At 45.9% G+C, this 20,246-nt stretch overlaps 1 protein-coding gene across 3 annotated transcripts in view; it reads left to right on the top strand.

Annotated features, from left to right (window-relative positions):
- Positions 1 to 20,246, top strand: part of AP2B1 (adaptor related protein complex 2 subunit beta 1) — an 81,749-nt gene that overhangs the window by 469 nt on the left and 61,034 nt on the right. For all 3 annotated transcript variants that reach the window (XM_058037439.1, XM_058037441.1, XM_058037440.1), the window contains exons 2-5: positions 3,806 to 3,863; positions 6,204 to 6,309; positions 8,217 to 8,352; positions 10,484 to 10,729. In XM_058037439.1, coding sequence (XP_057893422.1) covers positions 3,827 to 3,863; positions 6,204 to 6,309; positions 8,217 to 8,352; positions 10,484 to 10,729 — 525 coding nt within the window. In that variant the 5' untranslated portion in view covers positions 3,806 to 3,826. The remainder of the gene's footprint in view (positions 1 to 3,805; positions 3,864 to 6,203; positions 6,310 to 8,216; positions 8,353 to 10,483; positions 10,730 to 20,246) is intronic.

Genomic DNA, 20,246 nt, shown 5'->3' with positions numbered 1-20,246 from the left:
AGGGGTCATTGGGAGGAGGTGAGGTGCACTGGGAGAGGTGAGGGGCAGTGGAAAAGGGAACTGGGATAGAGTGGGAAGGGGCACCGAGGGGGAATTGGGAGGGGGAACTGGGATAAGCTGGGAAGGAGCATTGGGAGGGAGCACTGGGAGAGGTGAGGGGTACTGGAAAAGGCAACTGGGATAGGGTGGGAGGTGCCATTGCGAGAGGGCACTGGGAGACACATCTGGGATAAGGTGGGAAGGGGCACTGGGAGGGGTTACTGGGAGGTGGGAACTGGTATGGGGTGGGAGAGTCGCTGGTGAGGCACTGGGAGTGGCTCTGGTGATGTACTGGAAGAGGCCACTGGAAGGACTGGGCAGGTGGTTGCAGAGGAGATGGAGGGGTGAGAGCAGTGGGGTCAGTGGGTCCTGGAAGGAGACACTGGTTTGGGGTGAGGGAATGGACTGGGATGGGCCTGCTAGGATGGGAATGAGCATGGCAAGGTGCTGGGATGCTGCTGGGGGCAGGCAGGGATTGGGGCAGGATGCTGAGAGGGACTGGGAGTGCTGGGGAGGGGAACTGGGATTTGTGGGCAATGCTGCTGTGACTGGGGGATACTGGGAGAGATCTGGGCAGTGGTGCTGAGGGGGAAGGGCTGGTGGGCAGGGGGCTTGAGGGGGTGCTGGGATGCCAGTGGAGGGTGGGTGGGTGCTGTGGGAGGGGCTGGGATGGGGCTCACAGGGAATGGGGGTGTTTGGTCCCCGGGATGGGAGCAAAACCCTCGTGCCAGCACAAGTTCAGGGCTGCAGGCCCAGCTCTCCCTCTGCCAGCCACGTTCCATTGTTCTGTTTGTCTCCCTGGCTCTCCAGTGGCCCTGGGCCATGCTTGGGCTGTCACACAGCTCCTTGAGAGGCTTTCCAGGAAAAATGGGTGGCACCACTTCCACTGGAGCTAAACCAGGGATCACTGGAGAGATTTAGGGATTGATGGTTTCAGTGTCCAGGAGCTTGCCTTAATCCCAAGGCCCTTAAACCTGCTCTCCTCCTGTGTGGGATCAGTGCTGGGGAGCAGCTCAGGCTGACTGGAGTGGTGTGTGGGGTCAGGTTTTCTGTGTGGGTTTGTGCTGAGGAGGCTTTTCCTGCTTTGGTTCAGTCTGCAGTGAAATGTCAAGCCGCTGTTGGTAGCACTGAGCACTGCTGGAGCTTTCTGGAGCCATTCCTCCCTCTCATCTCTCCTCATTTGCTGGGGTTGCATCAGGAGGAGCCTTTTGTTCAGCTCTGAGCACCTCTTACCTGTTTCCATCTCTAGTGAGGAGGGGGGCAGTCTAAAGCAGATTTTTCTTCTGAAAATACAAAGCTGCTCATGATGTTCTAATTTCCCTTGGCTCTCCTTGGTTTTAGATTTACAAGGAGCTGGCATTTTGTGCAGTGTTTGAGATATTTGCTTCCATTTGCTGAGAAGCACACTGAGGTTGTTGGTGATGAGATAATGCCCAGTGCTGCTGGCAGGCTGTCTCTGAACAGTGTGCAAAGCAAGCTCTGACACACATGAAGCAGCAATCTGTGTGCTGGTGAGAAAAGCAGCTTTTTCCTCTGCTGCACGTGGAGTAGGGCAGGTTGGTTGTTCACCTAAGGCAGCTCTCATTTACATCCATCAGAGGAGGCATGAGCTGTGCTTGGCCCTGCCTGAGAGTGTTTCTAGGATTTTTCACGTTTCCAAGTAAATGAAAGGAGAAAAACAACAATATCTGAAAGGAGAAAAACAACGTAATGTGCTGCCCTTGGGGTTTAATGACCATCTCTGAAATCCAGCAGGGTTCCTTCCTCTCTGTGTGCAGCTTTATTCAGCTGGGCTGATGTTTGTGGTGTTTGGGTTGGGTTTTTTCCTCCCCCCTTCCATTTTCTCTCTAATCTGCTGCTGTGGCCCCAGTTAAAGCTGTATTAGAGTAGCTCAGCTGAGATGTGACCCTGGCTGACAAATCCCCACATAATGCAAACAAAGAGCATCGAGGCCACGTTCAGTGCTCTGTGCATGGCCCTGTGCCAAACACTCTGGCAGAGAAAAACATTTTATTTAAGTCTTCCTTTTAAGCTGAGCTCAAACCCGAAGGACTTTGTCAGCAATAATGTTGCAGCTGAGCACAGACTCTGCTTTTAATTACAAAACAAGCTCCACAGCAGCCTCTGCTTTCAGGGAGGGGCTGTGAGATTTTTTTTTTTTTTTTTTTTTTGCTGGGAAAATTGCACTCATTGTGGCTTTCCCTGTTTTGGAAGGAGGTTAAAACCTCCTCTGCACGAGGAATGTGTTTCCAGAGCTGTCTCCAGGCTTGGCAGGAGCAGAAAGGGAGAGAAATCAAAGCAAACCCAGTCATTCAGCCTAATTGGATGAGGTGGAAACAGAGCAGGCAAGCAGCACAAGGAAACTGGGAAAAGCAACAGGTTGATCCTCGTGCAGATGTTTGGCAGCTGGACAGGGTGATCCCATAAAAAAAGGTGGAAATTGGGGCACTGCTGGGAATTCAACTGCTGGGGTGCCCAGGTGGATGTGGGAGCGTGGAAAGGTGGTGGCATTGGGGCTGGTGAAGGGATGGGGGAGGAAAGGGTTAAGGAGGAACAGTTTGGTTGCACTGCTGGGCAGCCCTGGAGCTCAGAGCTGTGCTGGTCCTTTTGCTGCTGAGCCAGCAAGACCTGCAGGGTTTAGAGGCAAGACATTTAGGGAACATGATTTACTGCTTTGCTGGCAGCCTTTAAGGTCGTGGAAGGATGTGTAAGAAGAGGGGAATTGGGGCCAAAAAGATAGGATTTTATAATTTCTTTCCTCCTTTTTCTTTTTGAGATGGTTTTAGGGTCATAGTTCCTAGCATTGATACAGCCTTTCATCAAAAGCAGTAAAAGTGCCCACTCCTCTGCTTCTTTTGAAAATTGCTTCCTATTTGTCACAGAGCTAGCAATTGTAAGAATAAAATGATGGATATCCACATGTGTTTGGGCAATCCATGCATTCCAAGGCATTCATTTAATTCTGTGCTACTGGTGAGACCACTCTTGTGGCTCTGCTGAGCATTTGCTGCTCCAACAGCATTTTTCCATCCTGTCCACAAAAAAAAAAAAAAAAAAAAAAAAACCAAAAAAAAAACCAAAAAAGCAGAGCAGCACAGAAATAATGAGCTCTGTGTGTGTGTCTCAGAGGTGGGATGTCAGATCTTGGCAGAGAAATATTTCAATCTCAAGCTTGAAAAAACTGAAAAGTAATGGTTTCTCTTTTCAAAGAAAAAACATTGTTTTGCATCTGCAGGGAACAAAAGGAGGGAAGGGAGTGAAAGGCCTGGGGGTGGGTGTTGCAAGTGGGGTTAATTGTGCCTTCTATCAGATGCAACACAGGCAGATATCGTTAGGGGGAGATGAGATGACAGTTTCCTTTGTCTGAAACATGGACTTCTCCCTGCCAGGCGAGACACTGGATGTGCTTTTCCTTGGAAAATGAATCTGTGTACCCAGGAAGGACAGCTGCAGAGCACACCAGCATCTGCTGGTTATAAGGAGTTCAAAAAATACCTTTTGCCTGCTGAGACTGAGAATTTAGGAAGCTGGGCTGAGCAGCACTGTTGTGTTTTTAGCAAGCCATTTAAATCCCTGTGTTTGCCAAGTAAAACCAGCAGCAGGTGCAGGATGAAGATTGGGGGACTCGTGCCTGTGGATGTGAAGCTTTTGCTTCCTCCTTCACTCACCAACTGTCCTTGCTTGAGTTCCTGCCTCACAAAGTGGCTGTTGCCACCAAACTGCATTTGGAGCTGATTTGTTCTTTTTTTATTCCTCATATTCTCAGGTGTTTTAAGGAACTGGAACCATGACGGACTCCAAATACTTCACGACCAATAAAAAAGGTTGGTGTTGAGCTGCTGCAGTGGATTGGAGGTGGTGGGTGGTTATTTTTACACAGCTTTTTTAACTGCATGCAGGAGAACTTGTGCTTTTCTGGTAGCTCTGTCCCTGTTTCTCTTCTTAATCATCCAGGGAGAAACTTCCAAAGTAGGTCACATGGTGACAAAAGACAAAACTGGGGTATTACACGTTTTTGTGATTCACAAAATGACCCAAATTGCTGCTCTTTCAAGGAGCAGAAAGCAAAGCAATGGGATTTGAGTGCAGAGACAAAGTTCTGGTTATGGGCCAACAAGTGCCAAACTACGGGTGGTTGTTAATTTGGGCATCACAGGATTAGGTTGATATAAGGAATTTAATATTTTGGATGTATACATCAAGCAAACATTATGGGTTTTCCTGCTGCCATTTTCTCCGAAGCTGCAGGTGCACTGTTTGACTTTCCTCTGCCTTTACTGCAGGTGTGGTGGTTACCTCACCTCAGGACAAGCTGCTGCCCTTAAAAATGGGAATCCTGGAAAGGCTTTTTGGGCTCACTTTACTCATTTAACTGCTTCAGGGCAGGGCTTGTGTTGCAGACATGAAAATCCTTTTCATGAAAATCCTTTCCTTAGGAGTTTTTCCTCCTGAGAAGCTGGGAGGCCTCAGGAACAGAATGTAAACATTGATTATCTGCTGCTGTGGAATGCAACAGGTGCATCTGGGATTGGTCTCATGTGGTTGTTTCTAATTAATGGCCAGTCACAGTCAGCTGGCTCAGACTCTCTGTCCAAGCCACAAACCTTTGTTATCATTCCTTTCTATTCTTAGCTTAGCTAACCTTCTGAGATGAAACCTTTTCTTCTATTCTTTTAGTATAGTTTTAATGTAATATATGTTATAAAATAATAAATCAAGCCTTCTGAAACATGGAGTCAAAATCCTTGTCTCTTCCTTCAACATAAGACCCCTGTGAACACCATCACAGGCTTGTTCTGCTGAGGCTGTCCCAGGCAGATTTTCTAACCAGTTCTTGAACAAAACACTGTTGCTGAGTGCAATTTAAGCCTGATCATTCTCCAGCAGATGTGGAAAATGGTTTGCATTAACCTCTCCTTTGCAAAATGGCTGAGTGCTCCCTCTGAATGCCTGCCAGTGCAAAAACCCACACTGTTGATGTATTTATGTGTCATTAAGCTTCACAATGAGCTCATAAACGAACCTAATGCAGTTGACATCTTTCAGAGGAGCAGCTCTGAAGGTTCAGAGCTGAAGGCAGGTTTTTGTGGGCTGGCTGCAGGGAGCCAGTCTGGGCTGGGGGAGAGCTGGAGCTGCCTCAGCTCTGCTCCAGGGCAGGAGCTCTGGGTGAGGAATGCCAGGCTCTTCCTCAGGCAGGAGGGATGGCGAGTGGTCTCTGCACTGCAGCAGCCTCTCTTCTTTTTTGGAGTCCCTGGCAGTTCTCTGTGTGGTGCTGCTGCTCTGAGCAAGTGTAGGGATGGAAAGTTGGTGCAAGAACTCGTCAGGGATATTTGGATATTTTGTCATGTGCTCAGGCTGTGGCTCCCAGTGGGAATGCTGCTGGCTGTCCTTCCTGAGGAAAGCTGTCTGTCTGTCTGTTGGGAGCATTATCCTTCTCACACCACTGGCTCTGTCTGGAACAAGCCTGATAAACAGCCTTTTGCACATGTTTGTTATTTTATAACTTGATTGCCACTTTGGTGACCCAGCCTGACCTGGCTTTCTACACAGCCATATCTGGAGGAATTAGTGCTGCTTTGGGAGCCTTGGAATCCAGACAGGCTGTGTTACATGCAGCTTTTGTTAGTGGTAGCTCTGTCTTTTGAGCTTTTTTCCACTGGACTAAACACATGCTGTCCTGTTTCAGGAACCCACAGCATTTGGGCTCCACTCCAGCTTTCTGAGGAAGCTTTCAATGATGAGCAAAACTTAAAAAAAAGTCTGGGCAAAATTCCTAGCTTAGTTTGTTTCTTACAGGCACGAATCTGGCATCTCCAAGTATCTTTTCATGCTGCTTATGTAATGGTTGCTTTAGAGAAACAGATGCTCCAGGGATGTGATTTGGTGTCCTGGAGGTGGGAGAGCTGCCACACACAGCTTGGTTCTTGTTTGTGGCATTTTCCTCTGCAAGGTGGAGTCATATCAGTCCCTTGAGTGTTGCAGCTTTGCTTCTCAGTGAGCCATGTTCTGCACAAGGTCTGACAGCCTCCAAGTGCAGCTGGGCCAGTTTTATGATTCCCATAAAAGGCCAAGAAAGCAAAAATTCACTCTTGAATTACCCCTAAAACAAGACCCTTTTCTTCTCCTGAGAGGTTTAATCTGGTTTTTTTTTCACCTTCTGCCAGGAGAGATTTTTGAACTGAAGGCTGAACTCAACAATGAAAAGAAAGAGAAGAGGAAAGAAGCTGTAAAGAAGGTTATTGCAGCCATGACTGTGGGGAAGGATGTCAGGTAAAAGCAGTTTGTACCTGTGGCACCTCAGCTTGTCCTGGGACTCAGCTGTGGTGACACATGTCCCTGGAACAGCTGAGGATGGCTGTGCCTCAGTCACAGGTGTCTCAAACTCCTTGCTGTCACTGAAAGCAAGAGAAACAACTGTTTTCAGTGTGGATAAAGCCTTTTTTATTTAAAGCATACCCAGAATTCAGCCATTTTGTATGGCACTTTAGGTGATGTTTTCTTGCTGCTTGCTGTCCTGAATTTTAATGTAACAAAGGTAATTCCAACTTTTTCTTAGCCTTATCTGGCACAGCATAAATTTAAGCTGCATTTTAGAATGGCTGATGTTAAAATTGAACCTGTGTCTTACTGCAGCTGAAGGACACTGGCATTTACTGTCCCCAATACTGTTTTCTGAGAGAAGCAGAACAACCTGTTGGGATGAATGCTTTCTGCCTTTCTCCCTCCTGTTCCTGGAGCCCAGCAGAGAATCAGTGATTCTGGATTCAGTCAGTGATTCTGGATTTAGTCAGGAATTCTGGATTCAGTCAGGAATTCTGAATTCACAGCAGCCTGGTCTGTTGCCACGGAAATCAATATGAGCTTGCAAATTCAGCATCATGACTTCATCACAGAATGAAGGAACACATAAACTGAAAGGGAAAAAAAAACACCCTAATCTTTTTTGCCAGCAGCATTTACCCATCACCTTCAGATCCCCACAGCAAACCTGGGAGCTGCAGAATCTTTGTGTAACTTCCTGTGTTATTCTGCAGTGCTGTTTGCACATGGCTGCTTGACATTTGAGTGAAGCCCAGCTTGACAGTGTTTAAGCTTCTGACCACTCTGGACTTTGCTAGTCTGGAATTTGGTTCTTCATAAGTGTCCTGCATGACCAAAACATTTTAAAGCAACGTTTTTCCTCTTGTGGGTTCATTTCCAGGACTGGCATGGTAGAATTCCCTTGTTTGGTGAACTCCTTAGTTCATATTTAGGAAATGGCATTTTCACCTCCTCCTGTGTTAAAGCTGTGGAAGATATTAAATTATTATTCTAAAAGCATTGCAAACTGCTTTGAAGGGGAAGGTGACCTTTCATTAAACATCAGGGTGTTTAAAGTGGAACTCCTGTTTTTCTGGCTTCCTTGATATTGTTACTATCCCCTTTGCAGGCCATGCAACCTCTGGTTTTTATTTTGTGGGTGGGAGTGTGGATGTGCTGGAGGGCAGGAATGCTCTGCAGGGGCATCTGGGCAGGCTGAGTGCATGGGCTGAGGCCAGAGGTGTGAGTTCAGGTCACAACAACCCATGGAACACTCCAGGAATGAGGGAGAGCTGCTGGAAAGATGGAAGAGGACCAGGGGTGCTGGTCAGCTGTGGCTGAACATGAGCTGCTGTGTGCCAAGAGAGCCAATGGCACCTGCCTGTATCAGGAACAGGGTGGGCAGCAGGAGCAGGGCAGTGATTGTCCCTCTGTGCTGGGCACTGCTGAGGCCACTCCTCAAATCCTGGGGTCAGTTTGGGGCCCCTCATGACAAGAAGGACATTGTGGGGCTGGAGCATGTCCAGAGGAGGGGATGGGCTGGAGCACAGCTCTGAGGAGCAGCTGGAGTGGGGGGCTCAGTCTGGAGAAAAGCAGGCCCAAGGGGGATGTTCTCACTCTCTGAACTCCCTGACAGCAGGGTGCAGCTGGGGTCAGTCCCTTCTCCCAGCTGACAATGAGAGGAAATAACCTCCAGCTGTGCCAGGGAGGTTCAGATGGGATTGAAACAGGTAGAGGTGGAGTCACCATCCCTGGGACAGTTTTAGAAAGTCTTTTGATGTGTCACTTGGGGATGTGGTTGTGGCAGTGCTGGGGGAACTGCTGGCATTTCTTAACCTAAACAATTCTCTGCTTCCATCCTTGTGTTGTGTATCCAGCTCTCTGTTCCCTGATGTTGTCAACTGCATGCAGACTGACAACCTGGAGCTGAAGAAGCTGGTCTACCTGTACCTGATGAACTATGCCAAAAGCCAGCCAGACATGGCCATCATGGCTGTCAACAGCTTTGTGAAGGTAACCTCCTCCCCTGGCACATCAGGAAAGGGGCCAGCACAGTGCCTGCCAGCACATCTCTCTGTCCTTTGGGAGCTTTATCTCTGCTTGGGGCTGGGCTCATAGAGGAGGGTGCTGAATCCAGCAGATCTGGGTGCTTTCTCAGTTGTTCCTTCTGGTTATTGCAGAGGAGAGATGACTTTAGCAGCCCTGTGAGTAGCTGTCAGTGAACCTGCTCCAGGGAAAGCTGCTTCTGTTGTTTTACCAACTTCTGGTACTGGAAAACAGATTTTATCTGTTTCATCTTCCAGCCTTTGTAGTATCTGAGACATGAATATCAAACTTGCTGCTTGAATGTTCCAGCTGTGCTCTGTGTGGCAAACCTTTATCTCTGGTGAAACTGAGAGACAGTTCACTGGAAAAACACCAGCCTGATTGCTGGCTTGCCTTTAGTTCTCTTGTCAGGTTGCCTCTCCTTATCTAGGAAATGTTATTCCAGTCTCATGTTGTGCAAGATAAAACCCAGTGCTTAGAAGAAGTTTGAGTGTTATAAAATACAAGACACTTGGGAATGGGATTGAGTTCCAAAGTTTCTTTTGAGGCAGAAGGAGGTGAGATGACCTAAACTGAGAGATCTGCTCTTCTGGCCAGAGAGCATGTGCCTGTCTTCTTCTCTGGCATGAGTATTGTCTGCCTTTAAAGTGCAATTCTGTTAGAATAGAGTTACAAAATTATATTTTCCATCTCCCACCCTGCAGAGGAAAGCCTGGTGTCCCTTTTGGCAGCTTGAGGGACAGATGTTAGTGAAGAGCAAGTGCTGACACTGGTCTGCACTAACTCAGCACTTCCAGTTCAAGGTGGGGAATGCACTGGTAGGATGTGTCACTTTTCTCTTGCAGACTTTAAATTGGTTTTTCAGCTGCAGGAAATTTGAACAGCGGAGGGTAAATGCTTTTGTAGGTCATTCTGTAGCCATCCTTTTACAGGCTCATTTTGGAGGAGCTGTAGATGGATTGGATGCAAAATTATGTAGGCTTGGAGTAGGAAATGTTGTATTCCTGTCTCCCTTTTTTTTTTCCTATTTAGAAAAGCCCCTCTAGAGTGGCCTTTGCTTAGTGCTCCATGTGTTGTAGCTTAAGGGATGTTTGTGTTTGGCCTTGAAGAAATGGGCCTTGATGACTGTTGCATTGTGCCTAGTTGTTGGTTTTCCCCATTTTATTTCTTGCTCCTTTAAACCAGAAAGGTTGGAAATCAGTAAATTACTTTGTGGTGAGATTTTGGGTGCTGAGAGCTTCCTCTCCAGCTTAGCTGTTGGATCATGTTGAAAGCAGCTTTGCTGGGAGAATGAAGGGACAGGAAACATCTTGAGACAGAGTAAAATATTTCTGTGAAGCAACAAGTGCACTTTTATTCCTGATCTGAAACAATTGCCTGGCTCTTAGCTCTTAGAATCTTTGCTGGTCAGAGTGACTCTGAGATGTGTTAGAAAGTCTCTTTTCCCAGCCCAGCAGTCAAAGAAGGAGTCAGGATTCTTCTGTTCTCGTTCTCAAGGTTGTTTATTGTTTCTTATCTATAAAATTCTTTCTCTGACCCACCGAGGTCTGTCTGGCAGGTCAGGTTGAAGCACACTGGTGTTATCTTTTTATATTGAAAACTACATGTAGAATATTTACCAGAACTTCCCAATGCCTATCACCTATGTTAGACAGTGAGTTTATGCCTTAAACCAATCCAAAACTGCCAACATCATCCAGAACATGGAGGCTGGAAAGAACAAAGAAAAAGGACAAGGCACACCCAAATTCCTCCATCTTGGGACCCCAAGCCCCCATTCTAAAAACCTCAAAAATCTATTTTTCACCCCGTGACAAACTATTATTCTACTTAAACTTTCTTAACTTGTAATTAACCTTCCTATAAAGGTTGGTAATTGTTTTTTCCAAGGGCTAAATCAAAGGCACAGGGCTCTTGGGCTCTGAGCCCCTGGGCAGGGTCTCAAGGTCAGAGGAATTTCCTGAGTTCCGACACTTAGCATGCAATCACAGAGATGCTGCTTAAGTAAAAGCAGCCTGGCTGCAGGGGAATCTGCTGCTGCAGCCGTGTTCGTGTGGTGGTGCAGATGTGCTGCAGATGTTTTTGTGCTGTGCTGCAGGACTGTGAGGACCCAAACCCCCTGATCCGTGCGCTGGCCGTGCGCACCATGGGCTGCATCCGCGTGGACAAAATCACCGAGTACCTGTGCGAGCCCCTGCGCAAGTGCCTCAAGGATGAGGACCCCTACGTGAGGAAAACTGCAGCTGTCTGTGTGGCCAAGCTCCACGACATCAATGCCCAGATGGTGGAGGACCAAGGGTTCCTGGATTCCCTGCGGGATCTGATTGCAGACTCCAATCCCATGGTAAGGTGTTCCCAGCACGGTGCTTGATTGTAAATTTCCGTGTACAGGGATGCATCTTACTCCATGTTCTCAGAAGGCTAATTTATTACTTTATTATACTATGTTATATTAAAGAATACTATACTATACTATACTAAAGAATACAGAAAAGGTACTTACTGAATGCTAAAAGGATAATAATGAAAACTCGCGACTCTTTCCAGAGTCCCTGATTGGCCAAAGAGTCAAAACAACTTCACACCAGAATCCAATCAAGCAATCACCTGTGGGTAAACAATCTCCAAACACATGAGCACAACACAGGAGAAGCAAATGAGATAAGAATTGTTTCCCTTTTCTCTGAGGCCTCTCTCTGCCTTTCCTTCCCTGGATGAAAGAATCATGTTCAGAGAATGTGAATGCCACGTGCTTGAGTTTGTGTTGTTTGGAAGTCACAAATGTGAAAGGTTCTGGGATGATTTTGGTTAGGTTTGGTTGTTGCCTCAGAAAACAAGGAATATCTTCTGTTGTTTGATCTTTTTTGTGCTTTTGCCTGTTTTAACTTCTTGGCCAGGCAAGTCAGAAGAGCAAGAATTATGTGATGCTGCTGCCTTGGTGACAGCTTGTAGCTCTTGCTTTCCTGCAGGCTTTGGCTCTTCTTGGAATAAGAGTTTGGATGAATTAATTTGCTAATGCAGATAAATTCACTGGCTTGTAATGAGTGGAGAAAATCAATGCTAATGTTTTTAATAAAGGTAAATTAGTTGTCAGAGGAGAGGTGGAGATCATGACCAGGAATTTCACATGAGTAAATTACCTACTAAATCAGCATTTAATTATGCTTGATGAAGGGTCCACTTCCAAGCCAGGTGTCTCCTGCTATTATTTTGTGACTAAAAGGTGGTGGCCAAGGAACTGAAGTGTCCCACTGCATCATCCTTTCATTGAATTCTGTTTCCTGCTGGAATCCAGGCAGCATACCAATATCAGCCTGACCCTTAGCAGGGAAGAAAACTTCTGCAGCTCAGCTTAACTCAGAGTTTAAGAATGTGACTGCTGCTTTTTTAGCTCTTTTAGAGAATGGACTCTTGTTAAAGAAGTAACCTCATATTATTAGGGCAGGTTTAGCAGCTCTTTCAGTGGTGCATGAGTCAAACCACAGAATTTCTGTCCTGCTGTAGTCTTTGGGCACCTGAGATAAACCAAGTGCAGGTGATAAGGTGCCATCCCCTTTAGCAGGAGAGTGAAGGCTGCTGATTGCTCTTTGTAGGACTCTGTAGAGACAGTAAAACTCGAGGTGTCTGACTGTCACAGGCAGCAGTCTGAGTGGTGGTGTCCCTCAGGAGATGCAGACACCTCTTTTCTCTGATATCCAGCTCTTTTACAAGCTGTTCTTTTTATCTGCCTCCCTGATTTATTTTCTTTTTCTTATGCCAGGCTTCTGTGTGAATATTGATGACTACTTGAAGGTGCTTTCTTTGTCCAGGCAGCTCTGAGGCTGGTAGAGAAACACCTGCTGTTGCAGTTCAGTGTGGAGGGTGTGCCTTGCAGCCTCTGAAGGGACTGGCTTGGGCTCCTTTAGCTCCACTTCAATGTTCCCTGGTGCTCAGCAGCTCCCAGGCAGCAGAGGAGGTCAGGGACAGAACCTCCTCTTCTCCCAGCCTTGCTTCCAGCTCTGGTTTTATTCTGATTGCAGCCACATGGAGGTGAGGTGAAGAGTTCTGGCTGAAAAGATGTGCTACTTCAGGAGAAATAACAGGTTTTGCTTGCCCTTTGTGCTTGTTGATCTCTGTGGTTTGGTAAATGAGCCACTGGCTGACAGGAGAGCACAGATATGTATTTAAAAAGTGCATTAACTTAACATAGGCTTAAATGAATGGTGAGAAGAGGAAAAATAAAGGGCAGTGTGTGTTCCATTTGCTAAATAAACCTCCAAATGTAGCACAGGGCTTCTTAATAAAACATCAGGAAAACTCCTGAGCTCCTGGGTGGTAATGAGGGTGGGCTGGGGCAGCTCTGCAGGGTCACTGTACCTGCCTCATGCTGTACTCACTGCTCTGTCCAAAACTGAGGATTCACAGCAGGAAAATGCACTTTGGAGGAGTGGTGGTGATGAAGGAGAGGCCTGGGGTGTGTTTTCAGGTCTGCAGGCTTGGAGAGAATTCTGTAGCTGCTGTTCTATTTCCCAGGTTTTACTGGACATGGGGCATAATATTTCTTCATTTTAAGGATGCATTGGGAGAGATTTTATCAAAGGCTTGATGCTCTTAGAGCTGCTGATTTAATACAATATTTAATCTGTTGTGATTTTTAGTAGAACAGGAAAAGAAATTTTAGAAGAAAGAAAGAAGTTTTAGTAGAAATTTCAACTTAACTAACCTTTTAGTTAAGTTGATCCTCTTGGAAATTCCTTCCTTTGTGGCACAGTGGCTCCCTCAAAAGTACAAGAATTATCCACCCCTAATTAAGGTTCACCTTCCTGGTCAAACCATCCATCTCATTGCTTTCTCCATGTGAAACTTCCTGATGACCTTGAATTGTGTTTGCCAAATAAGTTGTTATCTGTTATATACATGGCTTATTATTTGTGTGCAAGCTGATATTTTTTAAGGTATTTTTGCTTGGAATGCAGTCCTGCCTGGAAGGTCTTTTCAAGTAAAATGTATGTATCAGTATTGGCTATCAAAAAGAAAAGATTGCTGGAAGGAATGGTACAGATGGATCTTTTCTAATGGATCCTATTTCTCTTTAAATGGTGCATCTCAATCATTGCAACCTGTTAGCCAAGCTCATTCATATTTATTTTATAAATGTTTCTCCTCTTTTGATGGCTTGTGGAAATGGGCGACATTAGATACTTAATGAAGCAGAATTTTTGAGATGGGAAATCCACACTTGTTCTCTCTTCTGAGAAATGAGGATTTTGAGCAGGAGCTAAAAAAGGCTGCAGCTGAAAAATAGTCTTCAAGAAGGGTTTTATTATGGCTTTGGAATTGGTTGCCTCTAGCACATGAGCAAGCTCTAAGCATTTGAGCTGGGTGTTGGTGGAGGAACATCTCCATCTGTGGTTCACTAATTGCCTCATAATTGTGCAGGGATCAGGGTGCTTATTTCTCTGGGCTCACCTTCATCATAAGGATGTCTAAGTTGGAGGTGACCTTCTCAGAAACATTTTGGGTTTGTTCTCTTTTTTTTCCTTATATTTTTGGATTAATGGCATTATTCTGTGTTAATGAAGCAGCAGCCTTTGGGGATGTTCAGGGCATTGAGGTGCTGCAGGTGCACAGCCAAGGTTCTTTCCTTTTTATCTGTTTTTTTGTTGTTGTTGTCAGGATGTTTCCTTAGTTCACATGAGGTGATTTTCTGTTCAGGTGCACCCCCTGGGTGAATTAATTAAAGCTTCTAATTGCACATATATTGATAGGGATGTATCTGGTGAGGTGGGCTGGTGGCTTTTGCCATGACAGCAGAGTTCTCTGAGTTGTGTTGTGCAGGCCGTGGCCCAAAACCCTTTACAAGGGCAGGGTTCAGTTGCCCTGCACAAGTTTGATTGTGGAGAAGTCTTTAATCTCATTTTCACAGGCTCTGAAGTGCCTGTGGCTGCCCTTTTCCAGTTGGGATCCTGCTGAAGAGGATCCTTCCATGGAGGGGGAGCCCTCATTTCATCCCAGAGCTGTCTTAAGGCAAATCCTTGTTTTTTCACCCTGCATTTCTGCATGTGAAGCTCAGCAGACTGGAGGAATGTAAAGCTGGGGCCTGGCTGCCTTGGGCTGCTGCACTTGCTGAGCCCTCAGCACTTCTCTTGCTGGTAACCTGGGTGAAAAGTAACAAAGAGGCCTGTTCTCCTGTAATCCTCATGTTCTAACAAAAAAATGCTTCCAAAATGAGATTTTTGTGCCCTGTTACTGCAGAACACCATTCACAGCCAGCAACAGGTCACAGTGAGGGGAGAGAGGTGGGAGTGATTCACACCCACTGGTGGCCAGAGCTTCTCTGAACTCATGGAAAAACCTTATTTTGTTATTTTTTTCCTGCTGCTGTCTTGTTCTGGCCCTGCAATGGCTGCTCCTCTTTGGAGCATTGGAAGTGCTGAGCCCAGGAGAGGGAGAGCAGACCACGAGATGGCAGCAGCTGAAAGCGGAACCAAAGCTGACTATCTTTAGACACTTTATTTTGTAACTACTTCCCTCCTGGTTTATTTTTTTTATCCCTGCACTTGATTTTCTTCAGGAATGTAAATATTAGCAGAAAAACATGAGAGGAAATCCATATAAACCTTACTGGTCTTTTAACATTTGAATGGAACAACCTTTCTTTCCAAATATTTTCAATCCTTGACCTTCTAAAGTAACTTTTAACCCATGGAATAGATTCCCTGCCAATCTCTGTTATCTACATGGCTTAAGTTAACTGATGTCATCTTCTCCCTGCTATTTTCTAGGTTTTTAATTCCTTCCTGCAGCATTTCTCCTTCCTCATGCTGGATCCAAGGTTTTTCAGGTGTGGCTGTTCTGTGTTTTTGTGGATTGTACAGACTCTTTGTGCTGTGTTTTACACCCTCTACATCACAATTTATTGGGAGAAACATTCTTGGGACTCAGCACAGAGTAAGCTGAGATCACATAATTGATTAAAATGCACCAAGTGTGTGGAGTATAATTAAACTCTCTTGTAACTGGGAGGTTTTTTAACCTTTAACACTAAGAAGGGAATCTGAGATCTGACAGTGGAGGTGGTGAGGTCCAGTTTGATCTAATCCAGATTCCCTCCAGCAGTATTGAGTTTCCACAGCTCACAGATGAGACTAAAACCCTGTAGAGATAAATCAGAGTGTTCTCCTGCTCTGCCTGCAAGGGATGTGGGTTCCTTCCCTGCCAGAACTTCACTGGGTGTGTGGGAGCTTCCTGGATGACCCTATGGAGGAAAATGATCTTCCTTTATATTTTTCCTACTAGCTAGCAAGCAGAATGTCTCTGAGCTGGTGTCCTGAGGAATGAGCCTGTTTAGAAACAAAAAAAGAGCTTTTTGCCTCCTGGGCCTGTCCTCTGCAGGAGTTTTATCCTTCTCTTTCTATTAAAGCTGAGAAAAGAACTCCTTGGTGGGAAACTGGTGATCCCCTGAGTCCCAGAAGGACTTTGTGGGAGGCAGTCAGGGATGTGGGAATTGTCTTATCTAACACCACCTTCTCCCTGGGCACAGCAGGTCGCTTGTTCCTCGTGGGGACTCTCCCAGCCCTGTGTTTTCCCTCTGCAGCTGCTGTTTTCTTCTGATGGGAGGAGTGAGCTGTCACTGCTGGATGAATTCATGATTCCTGCTCATGAAGGTTGTAAGGATTTGACAATCCACATCCCAGTGTGGAGCTGAATATTGCTGGGAGCTCTGCAGCATCTCATCAACCTGGGGCTGCTCCAGGATTCCCTTTCTGTCCTGTGGGCAAAAAAATATCCCTCTTCTTTTCAATCCAAGCACTGCAGATACAGGCTGGGTCTTGAAGTCTTCCAACCATGCCTGAATTGATCCTGTGTGTGGTTTAGGGTTTTTTATAATGTTTGTGCTGCAAGTAGAGATATTATTTCCTTCTGGGAGACACTTGATGGCATTTGTGGGTGGAATTTCTTTTTCCCAGTGATGGATACGTTGCAGTGAATGAGAACATTGCTTGGGGCTCTTGGGGAGTGGTGGTGGCTGCACTTTGGAGCTCTCTAATGGATGCTTGTGCTGTTTCCACGAGGCTGTCCAGAAGGAAAAGCAACACTTTTGGTAAACTCTGCAGCCAAAAGCAGCAGCAAACTGGCAGAGAGATGGGGAGAAGCTGTGGAGGAGCCTGTCTGAGCACTGGCTGTGTTCATGTGTGTGAGGTGCCAGAGACAGGAAATGTGGGGGATTGCCTGGCACTGCAGAAACCAGCTGTGTGTGTGGCAGCAGGCACAGCAAAGACTTAAATAGGGAGAGAGGGAGAGCTGCCACCTGTGACTGGTGGCACAGCTTCTGGTTTCCCACTCTGAGCCCCTTGTTGTGCTGCTGAAAGCAGCTTTGGCTTTGGAATGAGCTCCTGCAGGGGAATCTCACTCACTGAGCAGGTGTTTTCATCCTAAAGAGGTCTGAGGGAATTTCAGGCATGCATGTGGGACTTGGGTTTTTGTTTGGTTGGTTTGTGGTATGAAGGATACAGCTCTTGAGCATCTTCCCTCAAAGATGTGATTTTTTTTTCCCCTGTGTTTTCAGTGCTGGCAGAGAGGTGAGGAGTTTGGTAATTTGTGAATTTCCATGGCTCCAGAGTTTATCTTCCCAGATCTCTCATTTTATAAAGCTTAATTGACAAATTCATCTATCAGAGACTTGTCTCCCTTCCAATTACAGCCACCAGCATGTGCCTAATTTCCAAAGTATTAATCTTGCTGAACAAATCATTCCAGGATCTCTAACATCCATCAGTTTGCTGGGAATTTTGTTGACATGTGTCTACATGTTATTTTCCATTGCAACAGTCACTTCTAGCTATTGACAAATACCATTTGTCAGATAATGTTGTGGTTGTGATGTTTTGTAACTCTGCACCCCCCCTTTTTAGGGCTCTGTAAGGAATTTGGTGTTTAGCTGGTCCTTTTTTCTCAGCTCAGATCAGAGACAGCCCATTTGCCACTGGATGGTGCCAGCGAGAACCTCTGCAAGGAAAATTGCAAAAAATAAAGCAAAACCTTTCTGATGTGTCTGGTAGGTGCCTGATCCAGACTGGGATCACACCACAGTGATTTCTGGAAGGAGAACAGGGAGTTGCAGACCCTCTGTGTCTTCTCATGGAATTTAATTTCCTGCACTGAGGGCTCAGCTGTGCCAAGAAGCCCCTTGTGATGGAGCAGCTTCTTGCCCACCCACCACAAGAGTTTCAACAGCTGGGGGAAGCTTGTTTTCCTGCCTTACAGCTCCTGATTTTTGCAAGGATATGAGAGCAGGAGTGATGTTCCAGTCTGCCACAAAGTGCCATTTTTCTGCTGGGAAGTGCAGAAAAAAAACCCCAACCCAGTTAGGGCAAGCACACCGTGGGAAGTATAACACTTAACTTGCCTTGCATAAAAATTCAGCCCACTTGCAAAAAGCAAGCCAGGAGGTCTTCCCCACCCAGGCAGTTTTTGGGATGTGATCAGGAGCTGGGAATGTGTGAGTCTCCCAGAGCTTTAATTTATATCTGTACATATAAGCAAGCATTGACAGTGTGAGAGGCTCATGAGGGCTCTCTGACTTGCAGGGTTGAGCCATTTCATAGAATTATTGAATCACAGAAGGGTTTGGGTTGGGAGGGACCTTAATGCTCAATTTGTTCCATCCCCTGCCATGGTCAGGGACACCTTTCACTGTCCCATGTTGCTCCAAGCCCCATTCAGCACTTCCAGGGATGGGGCAGCCACAGCTTCTCTGGGCAGCCTCAGGGTTTCACCACCCTCACAGGGAAGAATTACTTTTGTAAAGTAAGAAATATTAATGGTTCCTGGGCTAGGGAATGGTTCCTGTTCCTAGGGAAGCAAAGTAAGGAGGGCTTGGAGATCAAAGTGATGATGTGAACAGGATGAGGGGTCTTGTTCTCTGGAGAGCACCTGGTAGGGACATTCTGGGCACGCAGCATGCTCATAAAAATGAGTGGCCCTGTGAGACACCCATCCATGTCTGCTCTGCATCTCCCAGCTGGGAGCCTGTGCTTGATGGCACAGATGCACCCTGCCAGCTCAGAGTGCTCTCTGAAATGGCAGCACCTCAGAATCCTCTCCTGCAGCCTGGCTCCCTTGAGGGCAGGAGCCTCCAGCTGTGGAGGGAGCGCTGCCTTCCCTCAGCCTTCTCTGAGCCCCTTCATTTTTCCTCTTTTTCTTCATTCCTGCTTCACTTTAGCAGCATGGCAAGCCAGAGGTTCCTGTTTCAAGCAGCAGAACGTTGTATTTCATTAGCTCCATTACACACTTGGTTTAATTTCCAATTAGCTTGGGATGCTGGGGAAATAATCTGATTGCTTGGACTGGTTGGCGTTGTGGATGTGCCGAGCTTCCCTCCTGTCCCCCCAGCCCCTGCAAAGCTTTGCTGTGTGGGCTGCCAGGCAGACATGCAGGTTTTCAGCCACCCCCTTCCCTCCCTGGTGCTGTTTGGTACCATTTGCTGTGAGCTGAAGGTTTGAGCTGCCAGAAGGAATCACTTGGAAATCACAGTGCTCCTACCTCTGCAGCTTCCCCGGAGGTCGGCTCTGGTCTGCCTGGCTGCAGAGGGAGTTTGTCTGGAGGTGGATTTAAAATTGTTGGGTTCTTCTTAAAGCTGTGATGTGGATTTAAGTGTAGAGGTTTTGGCTTGGTTTCTTTTTTTTATTTTTATTTTTAGTTTTTAATAAGAGCCTGGGAGATTTTGGTTATCCTCATCCCAGTCACGCTTCTCCAAGAACCTAAATGTGTTGGGTAATTCCAATAAATTCCTCCAAATTTTTCAATAAACTTTCTCCAATAAATTCCTCCAAATTTGTCAATAAATTCCAATCAATTTCCTTCAATAAATTCCTCCAAATTTGACAAAATTCCCCCAGCCAAAAGGAGGTTTATTGTCATTCAGCTCATCCCATGCTCCAAAGGGATGTTGCTGTGGCTGCATTTGAATAATGTCATTGTGTACCCAGGGTAAACTGATTTACATCAGCAAGCCAGGGACCTGTTATTGTTATTAATTATTATTAATTCTTCAATCTGCTCTGCATTTTTATTTTCTGGGGGATTTTTAGGCAGATCATCATTTGCTGGCTCTTAGCTTAAAGTTGGTATTCCTAATTGCGAGTCAATTGAGGCATTTTCCAGTGGAGTTAACTTGGAATTTTAAAAGCTTTTTCTGTTCATTAGCTGTTTATGCTCACATTTCTGTGGCTGCTGTTGACTTCTGGTTTTTTTATTATTTTTGAGAACTCAAGACTACACCAGCTGTTAGTTTTATGTACTTTAAGTCTGCTTCTTCCAGTCTATAGGATAAAGTATACAAGTGGTTGGTTTCTCATCGAAATAAACATGGGGCATGTTTTGAAAAGCAAAGAATACTTTGCTAAAGAAACTCAGGGGTTTTTGCAGTCAGCCTGTGAAACTTGTCTAGTTCCTTAGTCCTATGCCATTTGTAAAGCTTTATCTTACTTTTATGTCCCTCAGCAATTCTATAATTTTTTATTTTAAAGAGAAAATTACTTCTTGTAACTGATCACTTTGTTCTTGCTGTTTAATGTAGTTGGGCTTCCTGGTGTTGTACTGCTCTGTTAAGGAAGAAGTGTTAACCCAGCTGAAGACTTAAGGTTCAGCTTTGATGTTGCAGATTTTTTAAAAAAAATTTTTGGCCAAAAACCATCTTTTTGAATATTTCCAGTGGCACTTCCATGAGTGCCAAAGCACCCAGTGGATTAGCAGGTGATGCAGCACCAGAATTGGTATTGAGTTCTTGGTTCTTTATGGACTTTTTGCCATACCTGGGTGAGAACTGTTAGTGGGGGATGCTTCAGTCCTTGACCTGAGCTCTGACTCGGTGGGAGCAG

This window comes from Melospiza georgiana, chromosome 19 (genome assembly GCF_028018845.1).
Source record: "Melospiza georgiana isolate bMelGeo1 chromosome 19, bMelGeo1.pri, whole genome shotgun sequence".
Taxonomy (NCBI): domain Eukaryota; kingdom Metazoa; phylum Chordata; class Aves; order Passeriformes; family Passerellidae; genus Melospiza; species Melospiza georgiana.
This window is presented reverse-complemented; position numbering and strand designations above follow the sequence as displayed.